General features: G+C 33.7%; 1 protein-coding gene across 1 annotated transcript in view; it reads right to left on the bottom strand.

The window, feature by feature from the left end:
* The window catches only part of EYS (eyes shut homolog), a 1,522,493-nt gene that overhangs the window by 934,989 nt on the left and 568,264 nt on the right, over positions 1 to 19,240 (bottom strand). Inside the window, exons 17-18 of the mRNA XM_025419151.3 lie at positions 10,560 to 10,731; positions 9,555 to 9,633 (exon numbers count right to left, since the gene is read on the bottom strand). Coding sequence (XP_025274936.3) covers positions 9,555 to 9,633; positions 10,560 to 10,731 — 251 coding nt within the window. The remainder of the gene's footprint in view (positions 1 to 9,554; positions 9,634 to 10,559; positions 10,732 to 19,240) is intronic.

Below are 19,240 nucleotides of genomic sequence, written 5' to 3' on the forward strand. Positions count from 1 at the left end.
TACATTCAAATCTTAATCCATTCTGAGTGGGTTCTGCAATGGTATAGTCTATAGTGGCTATCAGTTTTCTCAACACCATTGATTGAAGAGACTGTCCTTTTCTCATGTGCATTATTGGCTCTTTTGTCATAAATTAATTGGCCATATTTGCACAGGTTTATTTCTGGGCTCTTCATTACGTTCCATTGATCTATGTTTCTGTTTTTGCGCCAAACCACACTGTTTTGATTACTGTAGCTTTGAATATAGTTTAAAATCAGTAAGTGTAATCCTCCAACTTTGTTCTCCTTTCTCAAGCTTGCTTTGGCTGTTTAGAGTCTTCTGTGGTTCCATACAAACATTAGGATTTTTTTTTCTATTTCTGTGAAAAATGCCTTTGGAATTTTGATAAGGATGATATTAAATCTATAAATCACTTTGGGTAGCATAGACATTTCAATAATACTAATTCTTCCAATCCAAAAATAGAAAATATTTCTTTTCTTTTCTTTCTCTTCTTTCTTTCTTTCTTTCTTTCTTTCTTTCTTTCTTTCTTTCTTTCTTTCTTCTTCTTCTTCTTCTTTCTTTCTTTCTTTCTTTCTTTCTTTCTTTCTTTCTTTCTTCTTTCTTTCTTTCTTTCTCTTTCTTTCTTTCTTTCTTTCTTTCTTTCTTCTTTCTTCTTTTTTCTTCTTTCTTTTTTCTTTCTTTCTTTCTTTTTCTTCTTCCTTTCTTTTTTTATACCTTCTTAATCATCTTGCATCAATGTTTTATTGTGTTCAGTGTATAGATTGTTCATCTCCTCCTTTGTAAAATTTTCCTAAGTATTTTTTTTCTTTTTGGTGTTTTTTTTTTTTAATTTTATTTATTTATTCATGAGACACACACACGAGTCAGAGACACAGGGAGAGAGAGAAGCAGGCTCCATGCAGGGAGCCTGATGCAGGACTCGATCTCGGGTCTCCAGGATCATTCCCTGGGCTGAAGGCAGGCACTAAAGTGCTGAGCCACCCAGGCTAACCTCTTTTTGGTGTTATTATAAATGGGACTGTTATCTTAATTTCTCTTTCTAACAGTTCATTGTGTATAGAAATACAAAGGATTTTTGTACTTTGTCTATTTTATAGAATAGTATGTCCATATTAACAACTTAACTTTGGATATGTATAAAGGGTTTACAGGGGCACCTGGGTGGCTCAGTGGTTGAGCATTTGCATTTGGCTCAGGTTGTGATGGTCCTGGGATGGAGTCCTGCATCAGGCTCCCCGCAGGGAGTCTGCTTCTCCCTCTGCCTATGTCTCTGCCTCTCTCTGTGTATCTCTCATGAATAAATAAATAAAATCTTTAAAAAATTTAGATTTATACATCTTAAAATTTGGGATGCTAGTTGGGTCCAGACCCATCACGTCTCTGGGAGAACCTAGAAGTTAGGGATATCTTCCTAATTGTATGGCACTGTGCAGGAGTGAGATTTATGGTGAGAGTATGTCTCAGCCTTTCTGACTCATTTTAATATGGGTTTTTTTCTCAGTTGCCCGATGTGCAGTAGTTTCTGGATTCCTTTCAAGGGAAATTGCTGTGCACATTGTTCTGTACATTCAGTGCATCCATGGCAAGAGAGAAATTCAGGTGCCTCATATATAACCATCTTGGTCCAGAGTCTTATTATGTATCCAATCATAATCTTTTAATTAGCGACTTTTCCACGCATTTGTCCAAATTTGCGTCTAGTGTTTCTGCATCCTAAAGTCCCAGAAATACAGGAGATTTGAGCATCAGAGGAACCTAGTTAATATCTGTGTATTACTTTTAAAGTTGAATAGTTTTATGTCTTTGGATATATTTTTTTAAAGATTTTATTTATTTATTCATGAGACAGAGAGAGAGAGAGAATGGGAGAGACACAGGCAGAGTGAAAAGCAGGCTCCATGCAGGGTCCCTGATGTGGGACTCGATCCCGAGACTCCAGGATTACCCCTGGGCTGAAGGCAGGCACTAAACCGGTGAGCCACCCAGGGATCCCCAACCTTTGGATATTTTGAAACTACTTTTACCCAGTTATTAAATAAATAGTATTTTATTTTTTGTTAGTGCATTCATGTATAAAATGGCAATAATTTCATCCATTTCATACAGGCTCCAATGGGAATTACATAAAATAACAAATATAAAGTCATTAGTCCTTTCCTGGGACATAACAACTCTTCAGTAAATGTTATCTTCTTTTCCTTTATACTCTGCAGGCCAAGGGCCTTGTCAGTCTCTATCTCAGTCATTTGGTTAGAACAGAAAATGAGTCTTTTGGTATATTTAATGTCTACCATATCATGCTTCTTAAGTTTATATTTTAGATATTACATACATGTTTATATTCTGGGCACAAAGCATGGCACTTTAAACAAGGTATGACATCATTTTTCAAGATAATGTTAACTCTGAAAAGATTTGCACCTATAGTTCTGAGAAATAATCTATGAAATTTTATGACATAATTAGTAAAACATTTTTATATACTCTTGGTATGTTATCTACACAGAATTTCTTAATGAATACATAGAAATATGAATCATTTGCACTCTAGAATCTAAGTTACTACATCTTCAAAGATATTTACATACACAATGTGATTTTTTTAACATTTTACTCTGAAAATTAGTGTTTCTTAGAACTATTATTAGTTGACACTTATGCTTATAAACATTTAGTGACTTTTAAGAAACGTTAACAATAAAAACTCACACTGAAAAGGCTAATGTGAAGCCATCACATTCATATCATTTATCACATGAAAAATTAAAGATCTGTCAAAATCACCAAAGACTTTAATTAGTGTCCTTTTCAATAAGAAATGGATTGTGCCCTTGATTATGAAACTCAAGTCATGCTTAGAACCCAGATGGTGATCTTTTACACTCACCCAAGTGATACAGCTAAATGTATGTTTTTATAAATGAATTCCATTTGAATATTTGTCCTAACTTTGCTAAAAATGTAATCAAGGGCACCAAGTACACTTTGTGCAGGTGCTGCAGTTATTTTCCTGGAATATAAATGCAGAATTCCATAGGGAATGACATGGAAACAACATGTTTCCCTCTTAGGCCTATATCTGGGTATATATAGAATGATTTATTAGAAAGCATTGCATAAACTAATTGAATTATATCTCCCATGGGAAGAAAGGGATCATTTTTAGACTGCCAATAGTTCTGTTTCTAGAGTTTACAAGAATCTTTTACTAAATTAATTAGCAGGCTTAATGGAAAATACAAAAGTAATTTCTTTTTAGAAAAAAAAATCGTTTAAAATTCTTGATCTTTCCTGGTGCAAAACTTAAAGTGGATGCCTTTCCTTCTGTTCATCATCATTTATATTATTTTGCTATACCCTATTTAAATATAATAAAATGCTTTCCAAGAAGAAACTACTAATTAATTTCAGAAAATAGAAAACTAAAAGTCTGAGGGTTTAGAAAAAAAGAAAGAAGCTAGGAGTAATATTGCAGACCAGGGCAATCTAGATATTTAGGCTATACCCCGATACTACATTCTTTCAACTTGCATTCCAAATGCCATGGCAGAAAATCTACAGAAGTGTAAGAGAAACACAGCAGAAATGTATCCATTATGGACTGCTTAACCAGAGCAAACTGCCAAATTGGCCAGTCTCTCTGCTAGTTGTGTTCCATCTGAGTTGTGTAGTTTAGATCCAGAACTTGTTCTGTGATCTCTGAACTTCCCAGAAGAATAGAAAGTTACTACTGAGATTCTCTTTATTATAGCATTTCTGTCATGGAATCATATGTTCTCTTTCTTGCACTGCTGTTTATAAAGTAGTGGGATATTTTCTTCAATAAGATCTTGGAGAAACAGAGTATATTAAAGAGATAATCCAAACACTGGTCTATCCAAAGAGCGGAAATAGAACATGGTACCCATTACAGCCTTACCTTACCCAATGCAAAGTCTTGTTTTTTTCTCGAATTTTGTGTAGCTCTGAATAAAAATTACTAATGTAGTCTATTGTTCCTAAAACTTAAATTACCTATGAATACTCTGGGAAGCTTGTTAAATTACAGATTTAAACTCAAAAGTTTTGGTGTGAGGCCTGAGCTTCTCCACTCCTAATAAACCCCAGGGGATTCTGATGCTGATAGTCCATGGACTAAGTAACAAAAATCTAGTCCAACAATTTTATTTTAAAATAAGCCCAAGGGTGTTACCTACTTCACCAATATCTTATAGCAAGATAATGCCAGAATAAAATCACATAGATACAAGATGCCCTGAACTCTAACTTAGGGCTCATTGTACTGCCAAGCCTTGATTTCTCTCTCAAAGGAGTCTCTCTTGGCTGTGGAAAATGGCAATGTAATGGTAAAGACTAAATATCTCTAAAATTTACTTCCAATATAATTTTCATTTGCTGTTTTTTCTTTCTTACATGGTGGAAGATGGAACTAAAGTAGTTAATAGGAAGATTTTATTTGAATCCCAATTTAATCTGATTTACAATGCTTTGATATAAGGAAAATGCACTGTTTAACTTGTTATTTAAACAAAACAAACAAGATTATGAAATACCTAAATTGGGATTTTTGCAGTAAATATCATTTTTTTCTCTATTGAAAATGTGTCTGACAATGCTTCCAGGAAAGAAAAGCCACTGAAATATAAGAAAACAAAACCACTGTCTTAGAAATATCCTGAAATGCACAAATGAATCAAATACAGGAAGGAAAAGTACATCAGGGTTGAAACTAGACACTATGCCAAATTCATGAAATGAACGTCAAAATTCCTTAAAGGTAATGTAGAGTTTTCTTGTTTCCCATTTTAGTACTTATGTATTTATAATTTGTTATTAAAAACAAAATAAAACAAAAACAAGACAGAACACTGCTCCTTTGTAGCAGTTATCTTTCTCAGTCACAACAAAATAAAGATAAATATCTGATTTTTATATCACCCTACTCTGTTTTTTTCCTGTGAGTGAGAGTGTGTGTATGTCTTGTATATGTGTATCCAGAGTTAATTGCATTTGTCACTAACCACAAACATCTCATATTCAATCATGTATTTGTTTTTATTGTAGCATTGATTTTAATTTTTTGAAGCTTGCCTCAAATTATCAGATTGACAAAAACAAAAAACTGAAACAGGGTGCCTGGTAGGCTCATTCAGTTAAGTGCCTGCCTTTTGATTTCTGCTCAGGTCATGATCTCAGGGTTGTGAGATGACTCGGAGTACAGCCGGGTGTCTGCTTCACTCCTGATCCTCTCCCAAGCCCCCACCCCCACTTTCTCTCTTCCTCTCTCTTTCAAATAAAAAAATAAATCTTTAAAAAATAAACAAGACAAAACAAAAACAGAAACAAAATAAGTTTTCTTCTGGTTTTCCCCCTTATATCCTAATATAAACTTTGCTTTCTCACTTTTTAAAAAAGATTTTATTTACTTATTCATAAATAAATGAATAAAGAGACGAAAGAGAGAGAGAGAGAGAGAGAGGCACAGAGACACAGGCAGAGGGAGAAGCAGGCTCCATGCGGGAGCTCGACTGGGACTTAATCCTGGGACTCCAGGATCATGCCCTAGGCTGAAGGTAGGCTCCAAACCGCTGAGCCACCCAGGGATCCCCACTCTCTGACTTTCCAAGGAGCATCAGATATATCATCACTCTGCCCCCATACTGACCCTTAGCATTCTTTTCTATCAGTACTGCCACCCCTCTTGTCTCTAGCTTAGAAAGACAGACTTGGGAGGCCCTATGCAGCTCAGTTAAGCATCTGCTTTCTCACAGGTCATGATATCAGGGTCCTGGGAACTAGCCTTAGTTGGTCTCCCTGCTCAGTAGGGAGTCTACTTCTTCCTCTCTATCTCCTCTTTCTGCTCATGCACACTCTCTTTCTCTCTCAAACAAATAAATAAAATTTTAGAAAAAAAGAAAAAAAGAAGACAGACTTGGGCATTAATCTAAAAGGCTTTTTTGGGCATTGCAAAACAGAGGAAGTTACAATAAATAGGTCAGCTAAGTAACATACACATTTATATCTATTTGATATTTCCAATTAGAACTGGAGAGCAGGAGGTATTTCTGAAAATTATTTTATTTCTGTTTCTCATAGGTAGGAAATATTTAATTTTTGCAAAATGAATGACCAAAATTACATTTAGAGTGTACTTAATATATAAATGAAAAGAGCACTTAAAAAATTCTGTTGAACTGCAATAATTAATATAGATGACAGCAAAAATTTTAAGTAAAATAGAATATATAGTCCTAAACTGACTCATATATAGTAACTTAATGTATGAAAAATGAGGCAACCTGAATCAAAAGAAAAATGACAGACCCTTTGATAAAAATTCTTAGAAAATTCATTTCCCTAATTTATCATAATAATATATTCACTGTGAATTAAAGTACTAAAAGTGTTATTAATCCTAAAATTGTAGATGAGAATATAAGAGAATAATTCAAATATTGCTGCATGAAAACACTTTCTAAGGAGAAATTCAAAGTCCAGTGTCATAAAGAAAAATGTAAGGGTACCTAGGTGGCTCAGCCAGTTAAGCATCTGCCTTTGGCTCAGGTCATGATCCAGGAGTCCTGGGATTCAGCCTTCATCAGGCTCCCTGCTCAGTGCGGAGTCTGCTTCTTCCTCTCCCTCTGCCTCTCCCCCTCCCCCTGGGTAAGCTCCCCCTCTATCTCCCAAAGGAATAAACAAAATCTTTAAAAGAAGAAAAAAGTAAAGAAAAATATAAAAATCCCACAATTCACAATTCTTAAAAAGTAAGAGCAGCTAAGCTCTAGACAAGATTTCAATTTTGTAGAACTCAATGGATTTTACCCACAATTTAGAATAATATATGCAAACCAAAAAGCAAAGAATAAGAAATGCGAAAGAAAAATACTATTCATCAAAGGCTATGAGTAGACAGGCAGAAAGAAATACAGATGGCAAATAATCTTACAGAAAGGTGCTTAATCTTGGTAATAACCTGGGAAAATGTAAATCAGAACAACGGCATGCCACCTTTTTTCTCATCAAATTAGTCAACACTTTAAAGAAAATGATTTTATTTACTAGGATCTAAGGAAGCTGGCATGCTTATACTCTCATTAAATAAGAAAGGTTTCTTTTAAAAATATACTTTTATTTTAGAGAGAGGGGGCATGTGAGTGGAGGGCAGGGAAGAGGAAGAGGATCTAAAAGCAGACCCTGCAATAAGTGTGGAGCCCCACTTGGGTCTTGATTTTACAACTCTGAGATCATGACCTGAGCTGAAATCAAGAGTCAGATGCTTAAGTGACTGAGCCACTCAGGTGCTCCTAAATAAGTGAGGTTCTTCAAGACTTATTTGGAAAATGTAGCTGTTAAAAGTAATGAGTCAGTGTCTTTCCACCATCTTTTCATGCCACCATAATGATGCATGTGAATATCCTGGCAGACATTCTCAAGAGCATTAACAAACAAACAAACAAACAACAAACGAGCATTAACGATGTTGAGAAGAGAGACCAAACACTAGGTTCTTAATAGGCGGTGCTCAAAAGTCATCATCTGGTTTCTAACTGAGATGATGAAGCATGGTTACTTCTGTGAATTTGAAATCATCAATAATCAAAGAGCTGGGAAAATTGCCGTGAACCTTATGGGCAGGTTAAACAAGTGTGGAATGATTAGCCTCAGATTTGAGGTACAACTCAAAGATTTAGAAAAATGGTATAATAATCTGCTTCTGTCCTGCCAGTTTTGTTTCATTGTACTGACAACTTCAGCTGGCATCATGGACCATGAAGAAACAAGATGAAAACACATAGGAGAGGAAATCCAATTCTTTTTTCTAGGGATATAATACATGTATGCAAATAAAATGCCTCAATGGACATAAATAAATAAATAGATAGATAAATAAATAAATAAATGGAATGAGTCAGGACTCTATGTATTACAATGCAATGGTTCCTAAGATACACTAAGTGAAAAAAAAAGTGTCTTAATAAGGAGAATAATGAGTCCAGTTTTATGTTAAAATAAAATAAAAATATTAGGAAAAAATTTAGAAGTATATAGGTAGAATTTTAATAATTGTTCTTATAATATTGCATGTATGTGTGTATGAAATCTGTTTACAAAAGAAAATATTTATTTATTATATGTTTAATTCTGAAGAAGAATGCCTCATTTATACTACCGAGAGACAGGGTTTTAGAGATTGCCATAGGCAATATAGCTAAGAATGCTAACAAGATAGATGCCTTGTCCATTTTTACCAGGGAATTTATTAATTATAACACTTCCTTTTCCATATCAAGTATGGCTTCACTATCTAGAACCAAATCAATATAATATCAAGAAATAATTTTAATAAAACAATGTCAGAAAATGTGCTAATTGTTTTACATGCATTATCTAATTTATTCCTCACAACAACCAAGAGGATGTTATTATGACTATCCTCATTAAATAGCTAAGATGGATAATAAAATAATTTATCCAAGAACACATAGCAAGTAAGTAGCAAAATAGTGGCTCACTCCTGTTTCTCCTTATTGCATTTCACCACCCTATTACTCTCTCTGAAAAGATAATTTACTGAATACCTACCATGTCATATGTGCATTATTATACCAGTGACTATGTAACGTCAGAATTATTATTGCTATATTTTACTGACAAGGGAATGAGAGAAAGGAGTTAAATAAAATATTCATAGTCTCACTTTATTACAGGCTCTTTTTAGTCCCAATACTTCCTTCCTTTATCATGTGAGACAGGAAAGATTTGGAAGAATCTCCCATTATTGAGTAAGGCTAAGAAGACTCTCATCGAATATGATCTCAAAGTTCAGGTAAACAACATTTCTCAATAAATAAGGCATCCCACATAAAATACCATGCACCAGTCACATCACAGACTCCTGAAGACTCAAAAACAGATCTTGAGAGTACTACAGGTGTTGGTGTTCTTTACATGTACCCATTTCTTGGCACATACATCCAGTATTATTTTCTTGTGTTATCTGGATCATTTTAATGTCCTCTCATCCCTAGACATTCACAGACATCTGTATGTCCAAAGACCAGAAAGGGGGAGGCAGATGGCAAAGCATAAGCCTTTTAAGCCTTCTTTTGAAATTACCACTTCCAGGATTTAATTAATGAGGGATCTAGATTGTAGAAATTGATGATAACAAGAGACAGAGGAGGGAAAATGAAAAGAAGCTGTCATTTTTAGTTCTGTTGGGAGTAACTGAGAAATTACAAAGAAGGTGAGAGAGCAGTTAAATTATGAACAACTATTGAAGAAATTTTGAAACCTATAACAATTACTTTGGTTTTCTTTTAAATTATTTTATTTTATTTTTAAAAGATTGTATTTATTTATTCATGAGAGACACAGAGAGAGAGGCAGAGACACAGGCAGAGGGAGAAGCAGGCTCTATGCAGGGAGTCCGATGTGGGACTCGATCCCAGAAATCCAGGATCATGCTCTGGGTTGAAGGCAGGCACTAAACTACTGAGCCACCCGGGTGTCCTTTTAAATTATTTTAAATGTAATATAAAACTTACATTAATCTTGATCTTACATCTTGAGGTAGTCCATTCCGCAACACATGAACATTGATACTTGCTAACAAGATCTATACATCTGAAACACAGAATTAAATTTTTAAATAAGTAAGACATTAAAACATAATTTCAAAGGAGTTTCACTATTTAAAGTTTTTCTTTTCCAGTCACGGTAAAAAAAAAAAAAAAATTCCCACAAGCAATAGAAGGCAGAGTCTGTTCCTGGTTTCTTATCCTTCAAGGTGATTGGACTGAAAGAACAGATCAATTTTAATTTTTGCCATCATCCCCATGGCATTATAAGGAAAGAACAGTTCTAAAGATAAAAAGTATGTCTAGAATTTATGTAGGGAACTGAAGTCAGCTATGGCCAAATTGCACTACAGTGAGCTACCCATCCTTATCCTCCCTTCTCTGCTTACAAAGTCAGTGGCAGGACTAAAAAAGAAAAAATAATGCTGCAGAGAAAGGCTGGTGCATCTATGAAGCATTCTTTGCCACTTGCATCTCTTAGAAATATCCAGGGTCTAAATTTGCATAAACTAATATTCTATCCATGAGCATGAGAGTTATTATGCAATTTCATAAAGAGAGTCAAAAATACCTTACATGCACATAGGGATGAGAGAACCAGTCTACTTAGGGACATTTTAAATACTAAGTGTGTGGTATTATCCCTTTGCAGAGCAAATAATAGAATGTCTCATCATCTTACCTGCTACTTCTATTACTGTAAGCAGTTACCTTTAAGTATATTAAAGTCCAATTAATCCACATTTATTGAAAATTACTTTATGCTAATGAGCAGAAATAAAAGAGCAGAGATAACATATCAGTACATTGCATTAAGTAAAACAGGCAGCATCTCATCTTAACTGTACTTAGCTCTTGTTTTATGAAAGAGCATAATTAAAATTATATTTATCAACTTTCCCGTGACATGTCCTAAATATTGTGAGTTAAATTTATTTTCTGATTTAATAATAGAAAAATAAAAATTCTTACCTTCCATGTAGACAAGGATTTGAGAGGCAATCATTTGCATTTGTTTCACAATGTGTTCCGAAAAATCCACTCTTGCAGTCACAGGTATAATGATTGATGCCATCAATGCAAGTTCCATCTTGGAGACAGGGCTCTGATAGACATTCATCTATATTTACTTCACAATCAATGCCTGCAATAGAAGAGACAAGATAAAACATGAGACCATTTATATGTAAAACTCAAAAGTTTGTTCATTTATGGTAAATGTCACCAAGAAATCAAGACTCCCTTCACAGAAAAGTAATTTGACACACTGTAGCAAAATAAAACATTTCTCAAGGTTAAACATACCAGATCTATAAACTCTTACACTTCTAATTTAATGTAAATGAGAAAAACAAAGCACAAGCTTAATCTTCTTAAGAAATTTGTTTTTAGTGTGAGGAATTGAGAATATTAGTGAAATAATATATCAATTTGTCACTGTAAATACTAATTCATAGGGTTTTTTTTCATAGTTTTTGTTTTATAAGATTGTATTTATTTATCCATGAGAGATACAGAGAGAGAGAGAGAGGCAGAGACACAAGCAGAGGGAGAAGCAGGCTCCATGCAGGGAGCCTGACATGGGACTCGATCCCGGGATTTCAGGATCACGGCCTGGGCTCAAGGCAGGCACTAAACCACTGAGCCACTGAGGGATCCTCCCCTTTTTTTAATGATTATTGGCAGTCAAACATTTCTTACTTATAGGAGTTAAAAAAGAGCAAGTTTGTGATGCCTGAGTGGCTCAGTGGTTGAGCGTTGCCTTTGGCTGGGGCGTGATCCTGGAGTTCTGGGATAGAGTCCCACATCAGGCCCCCTGCATGGAGCTTGCTTCTCTCTCTGCTTATGTCTCTCTCTCTCTCTGTGTGTCTCTCATGAATAAATAAATAAAATCTTTTTTTTTTAATAAAGAAAGAGTGAATTTTACTAAATTTGGTCTTGGTGAGTCTATTAATGGGCTAAGATCTCTAAATGCAATCTACTTTTGGCAAAATACCAGTGTTTTCAAAGGCCAAGTTTTAAATATTTATTAAGCACCTACCGTATGCTACCTCTGTGGTCAACTAAGGGTACCAAACAGAAAAAGGAGAAACAATAAACAACAAAACAAGAAAAGAGAGTGACCCTATTAATCCAGAAACGTTTTGTCAGAGGCAATATTTATGGATAGAAAACATCAGGAGAACAACATAAGCAAAGCTTAATGGGAAGCTAGATGGTAGTTAAGGTTTTACATGTGAGAGGTATTAGGAGAAAGTAGAGAGACATGGTAAAAATGGTTAGAATAATCTCTTTGTCATTATGTCCGTCTGTACTGAACATCTAGTTACCACTAGTTGAGCACTTACAGGCATGCCGGGCCTTGTGTTGAAGGCTTAGTTTTCTGACATGGAAATTTCTCTCCCCATTTTATAGAATAAGAAAATAAAGCATAAGATCTCACTGCTAGTAAATGGCAGAGTGCATGCTGTTAACCACTATGTGATACCATCATACTATATCTTAATATGTAACAGTATGGTGTCTGTCCTAATGAGAGAGCAAACTGAGTGCTTTGGGCATTTAAGAAATGGAATTAATTGAGTCTATATCTGAGAAAGAGGATCAAGAAAGCTTTGATGATCATGGTGAAAAGGAATCCGAGAAAATTCAGATAAAATGTTTGAAAGAGTATATTCTGTGTGAGTTAGGTATCTCAGCACTTGTTTGCATACCAGGAAAAAGCTGGGGAGGACAAGGCTACTGCCAGATAGGCAGCCATTTCACAAAGTTGTATCATAACTTAACTAATTTTCATATCATTTGTAGAACTATCTATTCAAGTGAATGTTATTTAGAGCAGTCACACTGGGAGTCTGTGATTTATTGCAAATGAGGCTTCAAATGCAAAAAATATTTTTGGAAATTCTCTTCATAGACTGTCAGTTTTCAAGTCAAAATCCTATTATGTAATGGCTGCTTAAAGAAAAAAACAATGCTATTACCTAAATAGTACTTTGGATATTAATGATATTCATAAAAATAATGCATGTAAATTGGTCAAATCCACAGCCATGTTTAAAAGGACCATCAAAATTTAGGTTCAGAATATGGATTGAACAAGCATAATAGTGCACATTAATATTAAAAATGAAAAAGACCCCCTTTCCTAAATCTCAGTGACTCATGTCACACAGGTATATTTCTCACTCATACTCCACTTTTCAGTCTTCATTATGGGACCCAGGTTAATGGAACATCCTCTACCTGGGACATTGTCATCATCCTGGGAAAGGGAAAGGGGTACTTGACAAGCATATACTGGTTCTTAAATCTCCCACCTACGTTTCATTTGCTGATCCAAGTCACACAATCAAGCCTATCATAAATGAGATGAAGATGAGTGATCTTCTGCCAGAAGAGAGCAGGTATTTGTGACAATAATAATATTTAGTGAAGACACATTCATCATCTAATTTTCTCATTTGTAAATGAGGGTTATTTATTAGGACATCACAGGTTTATTGAGATGATAAAGTAAAACTATGTATTTAAAACAACTAGTCCAGGGCCTGATGCATATTTAACATATAATTACTATCATTTTGTTGACAAAAAAAAATCACAATCATATTGTATCAAATGAGTGATTTTGATATTTCCAGAGGCATTATTATTCTAATTAATAAGATGAGTAAAAAGTGTCTCCGTAGCACTATGTAGAATGCTGGCAGAGTCCATGACGAAAATTTCAGTTACAAAGAGATGGTGAATTTACCAGAAAAGTGTCGGGCAAGGAGTAAAATGATAAAAGGGAATTGGACAGGAAACATCTAGTACCATTTAGAGATAAGAGACTTCACAGAAGATACAATTCTCTGCTGTATTCTCTGTTAGAGAGGGCAGGAGTGTCTCAATTTTACTGGAGAAGCACCATCAACATTACCTAAGAGCTTTTTATTCCCCCACTGTTTTATTCATTAAGTAAACTAGTCTTAATTTGACTTCCTAAGTAACCTCCAGAGAGACTAAGAATGTAATCATCATTTGACTTGGACATTCTGTTCCTTGTAAACCTCTTTTTTTTTTTTTCATTTTTAATGCCCTAATACTTCAGCACCATTCAAGTCATGTCCTCTTTTTACCTTTCTAACTTCACCTTATTCTATCATTATCCTTGACTACTCCGCTGTAGTTACACTGACCTTGTGTTTCCTCAAAAACTTGGTCTCTTTTCCTAGCAGTCTCTTATCCTAGATTTTACACAATTCATCTCTTTCTTTCTCAAATATTTATTTAAGTGACATTTTCTCAATGAGGCCTATTTGACCACAGTAGTTAAAACTGCATCCCCTTCCCCAATCACAATCACCGTTATCCTAATTTTAATGTTTTTCCCCATTGCAAGTAAAAATTTGTTCATCTATCTTTTTTTGTTTGTTTGTTTACCTTTTCCTTTCCAAGCTTAGCTCCATGAGGGCTTAAATTGTGTTTGTCTGATTCAGTGCTTCATTCTTCCAGATCATTGTGGTGTGAGTATGCGTGTATTTATACTTTGCTTTACCCATCTGTTTTTGTGTTGAACAAAACAGTTCTTGAGAATCTGGGGAAACTGTCTGTCCTTGGAATGGTAAGAATCAGAATCTGGAATGAAGTGATCCCTCTAAGGTGTGTGCTTGAAAGGCATGTCTTACCTTGAAAGGCTTGAAAGGCAGGGAAGGGAAATTACTTAATGGAATCTTTATTTTTCCCCACCTTCAAACAGAGAAGCTTTCATGATAAATTAAAAAATAATAAAGATGCAGAGAGTGTTAGACTTTGGTTCAAAATGATCTCTTATAGATAGTTATCAGCCCTGAGAAAGAAGGAAATACTGTTGTTTTTGACAACATGAACTCTGAGGACATTAAGCTAAGTCAGACAGAGAAAGACAAGTACTGCACAGTATCACTTATCTGTGGAATCTTAAAAAAAAAAAAAAAAACTAAGAAAAAAAGTCAAACCTATAGAAATAGAGAAGAAAAGTGGTTGCCAGGTGTTGGGAGTAGAGGAAACAGGAAGAGGTTGTTGAAATCACACAAACTTTCAGCTGTAAGATGAATAAGCTCTCAGGATCTAATGTACACAAACACAGTGACTGTGGTCAATAATATTGTATTGTATAATTTGAAATATGTTAAGAGGTATAACTTACATATTTTCCTAAAAAGATAAAAATTCTGAGGTGTTCTAATTAACTAGATGGGATAAATCCTTTTATAATTCTTATATACACGAAATCATTATGTTGTACACTTTAAATATCTTACAGTTTTATAAATTATATCATAATAAATCTGAAAATAATAGAAATCGTATCACCACCATAAATGGAAAGCCATTATTATGTTCCAGAAATGAAAAATAACTAAAAAAATAAGTACAACAAAAATATAATTACCAACTTATCCAAACTTTAAATTACTCATCTGTAAATTATGGATCAAAATATCTACATTGTAGCATAGTTGAGAGATTTCCAGAGAGTATGTATGCATTTCTAACAGCATGCAAAAGATGAAAAGTGATTATATAATAATTTATTATTATAACAATATGTTCATTGATCTTCTTTATAGGATTCAAATTTGAATGCTTTGATATTGTCTTCATGAATCCAAGAAAATAAAAAAAATAAATAATATTTAGTGTTAGACCTTACCAAAGGCTTGCTCAAAATCTCAGTCTTAATTCTTTGCCTACCTTGCCTTATGCATCAAATACTTCTTACTGCTCATTAATGTATCCAACGCATATTCACTGAGCATCTATTTTGTATCAGTCATGGTTCTGGACTTCTTCCATAGTTAGTTCCCATTGACCTGGTATGTACCTTCACAGCTTACTTCCATCAGATTGTAATAAATATTTTGCAGATAATTTAATGATGAACATTGGGGTTTCATTTGATAAGAGAAGAAACATGATAATTATCTATCATCTATCTATCATCTATCTATCTATCTATCTATCTATCTATCTATCTATCTATCTATCATCTATCTATCTATCATCTATTTTTACTTTTTGCTATGTCTAACCTATTTTATTTTCTGCTATCTCGCTGCCTGCTTTGGGGCTTACAAAACCACAAAGTATATCTTGGAATAATAATTCCATAGTTACTAAATATCAACATATCAATCCCTAAAGAGAGTAAAAAATTACATTGTTTTTATTATTAATAAAAAATAAGAACTTTATAGAATTTTACTTGCTTCTTTTTCTTGGGATCACAGGTTGATTCTTAATTTGTTCTTATCAGTTAAAACTATTTCCAGACTTAGTTTTTAGATTTACTTGATCTTTTTTTAAAAGCTGGATAGGCACAGAACTGATCCAGTAGTTATATAAAGTTATAAATGTAATATAGGTATAAAAACTAGTAATAAATGGTATACATACAAAATTAAGAAAAAAAAAAAAACATAATTTACTAACATTGATGGTGGACAGCACACAGTTAGGAGCACCTAAAAAAATACCTGCCCTCTGTGCTAGAGATTTCAGCTTTAGCGTCATTTTACTACCTGAAAAATATTTTTAAAAAGAATAAACTTTCAGATGTAATAGGTTTCCATACAGTTCTAGATAAAAATTTGCATATTTGTGAACACACAGACCTTACTGAAAATCATTCATAAAAATTAATGCCACAAATCTTCGGCCCAGTGAAGTTTAAGTGCTTTTAACATACAACTCACATTATATATATCACTATTGTTTCTTTGGAAAGAAATGTTTTAATATTTGTAAACATATCCACCACATACAAGATTGTATTTGAAATATTTTCAGTTTGTAATTCTAACATTAGAGTCCTTGACTTCATTAATAGTATAGGTAACTTCCTTTCCTAGCAGGGTAGATGATTACCTGTGGCATTTAAGGCACTTCCCAGGCCTCTGCCATTTCAATACCCTCTTTACCAGACCGCTGTCAACATGTGTCTCTGTATTGAACATTTTCACAGCAGAAATTAATGAATCATTTTCAGCAATAAGCCATTAAAGAATATGAACTGAGAAGCACAATCAGTAAAATATCTACATGCATCAACAATGTTATAACAGAAATACTATATGCAAATAAGCATGGCTCTATCTATATATCAATGTATCACTAACCAAGAGTATGCCTCACACAATCTATATTTTTAAAAATGTCTCTCCAGATGTTTTCAAAGCACAGGTAGATGTGAGAATCACTGCTTTCAACAAACTAGATTGGAATTAAATATTATATTTTCTTATATCTGTTACTCCTGATAGTTCTATCTGGAATTTTATTTCCTTATCTCTGCTTATTTGAAGCCTGATTTTACCCAGGTCCTACTAAAATTCTAACTCATTTTTAAAATTTTCCTTGAATATTTCCTAATAAAAATTAGCTAACAACTTTTATCAGATTATCTTTAAAGTATATCTATCCTTATCTACTGTTAAAACATCCAAATTATGGTGATATTTTAAAAACGATTACAACTTACATAGTAGGATGGTATATGAATGACCTAATAAATTAATGCAAGCATGCAATAATCACATAATTAATGGACTTAGGAATCAATGACTTTGAAAATTCAGATGGACACTTCTAACCATTTTAAATTATGATATATGATAATGGAAAAAAAAAACCTTTTTAGATCAAAAGGAGAATTTTATAGCAAGATATTTTATTATCAACAATATTTAAATTAAAAAAAAATAGATCAACTATCATAAAGTGTTTCCAGGCAGGCAGTCCAACAAATGCTATTCTTTCAGGAGCAATGTAGGAAAATTCACAGTTTTGTTTAAAAGTAAATAAATTTAAAAATTATAAGACACTCACAAAAAGCAAAAAAAAAAACAAAATGAAAAAAACCCATACCCACAAATCATCAGTGGAATGAGATAAGAAAGGAGCTAGAGTTTAAAACTATCAGAGAGGAAATACAAAATATAATTAACATATAAAAACAGGTGAATATTTGACCAATGAATCAATCAATGAGGAATGTCAAAAAAAAAAAAGAAATTATTAAAAATATTCAAATGGAAATGCTAATAAATAATACTTACAGATGAAGAATCCCTTTAGTGAGCTTCTCAGTGGACTAGACATAGCTGAGAAACAACCACTGAATTTGAAAACAAATCAGTAGAATTTATTAGGTTGAAATGCCCAGAGATAAAAAGAAAGAAAGAAAGAAAGAAAGAAAGAAAGAAAGAAAGAAAGAAAGAAAGAAAGAAAGAAAACAGAACAGAGCATCTAAGAAATGTGGGCTGGTATCAGGGACTCTCACTTACTTTAAGTTGGTATTTTAAAAGTAAAAAGGAAAGGAAAAGGACAAGAAATATGGCAAAAGATATATTTGAATAGATTAACGTACAATAATTTTACTAAATTAATTGAACTCTGTAGCACATGTTATCTTGTTCTTTGGGTCATTCATCTCAATCATCTCTATGTTATTAAAGATGTCTGCAATGAAAAATATGCAATGTAGGGAATATTGAGGAGGATGATCATAGACTCTAGGCTAAGCCTATGCAGCAGAGAATTATCCTAAACTTGGAAAAAAAGTTCCTACCATACTTTTGGACCCTGGTAGGGGTGACTATAAGACATAAGACTATAAGACATCAAATATCCACATGGGCAGAGTTTCATTTAATAAATCTTAAGCACTGGGCATTTGCAGTAACAATCCATTGTAGATGGTATATCAGGGATCAAATATGAGTAGACCAGAGATCATGTGTAATTTGTGCTCCTATATTATGCACTGCTGCTCTCCCTCAATTCACACTGTGGCTGTACTAGAAAGAGTCCCTCCCTTATTACCATCTGAAGGATGATGAACAAAGCATGAGCATGGTTTGTGGATGGGTTCATTCGGTTTATGGATATAAACTGAAAATGATGGCAACTTTCCTGTAGCTTCACTCAGAGGTTTTTTACAAAGATAAAGTTAGAAAAAAAATCCTCCCAATAGGAAGATTTTCATTCAAGAAGTTGTTGTCCTTGTCTTTGGATAGAATTAGAGGTAGGCCAAATAAGAATATACCTGGACTCATAAGTGGTGGAAAATAACCTGGCTGGTTTATCACTGGACTGGAAGGAAAAGTATAAGACAATCTGAGTAAAAAAATATGAAAAAGAGACATATATATGGATTAATGAGGTTAGCATGAAGATAGCCACCTACAAAAGAACTCAGTTAATATCAGTCATCTCTGTCCTCAGCAACCACAATAGGCATGAACAAAGTAGATGCTAAACATAGAAGCTATGCATGGGCTCTATGTATGGATACTCATGTTCCAAGACTAATACAGTTATTGCTTTCCTTTAATACCCAATCTGCTAGGAATAGAGACCTAAGTTGTCAGTGACATGGTAGTCAGGAGGTTATACTGAACTTAAGTGATTCATTTTGACTAGAATTGACACTTATTTTAGATATGGATATATCTTCCTTGTCTCTCCTGCCAAGAGACATTTAGCCAGCATTACTAATCAAGAGCTTATTTAGTGGTGACCCCCAAAATCAAATTTCTCATAACATCTCAGTGGACCAAGGAATCTACTTTATAGAAAAGCGTACTGATGATCATATAACCATGAAATCCAATGGCTCTATATTA

Source organism: Canis lupus, chromosome 12 (assembly GCF_003254725.2).
Source record: "Canis lupus dingo isolate Sandy chromosome 12, ASM325472v2, whole genome shotgun sequence".
Classification (NCBI taxonomy): domain Eukaryota; kingdom Metazoa; phylum Chordata; class Mammalia; order Carnivora; family Canidae; genus Canis; species Canis lupus.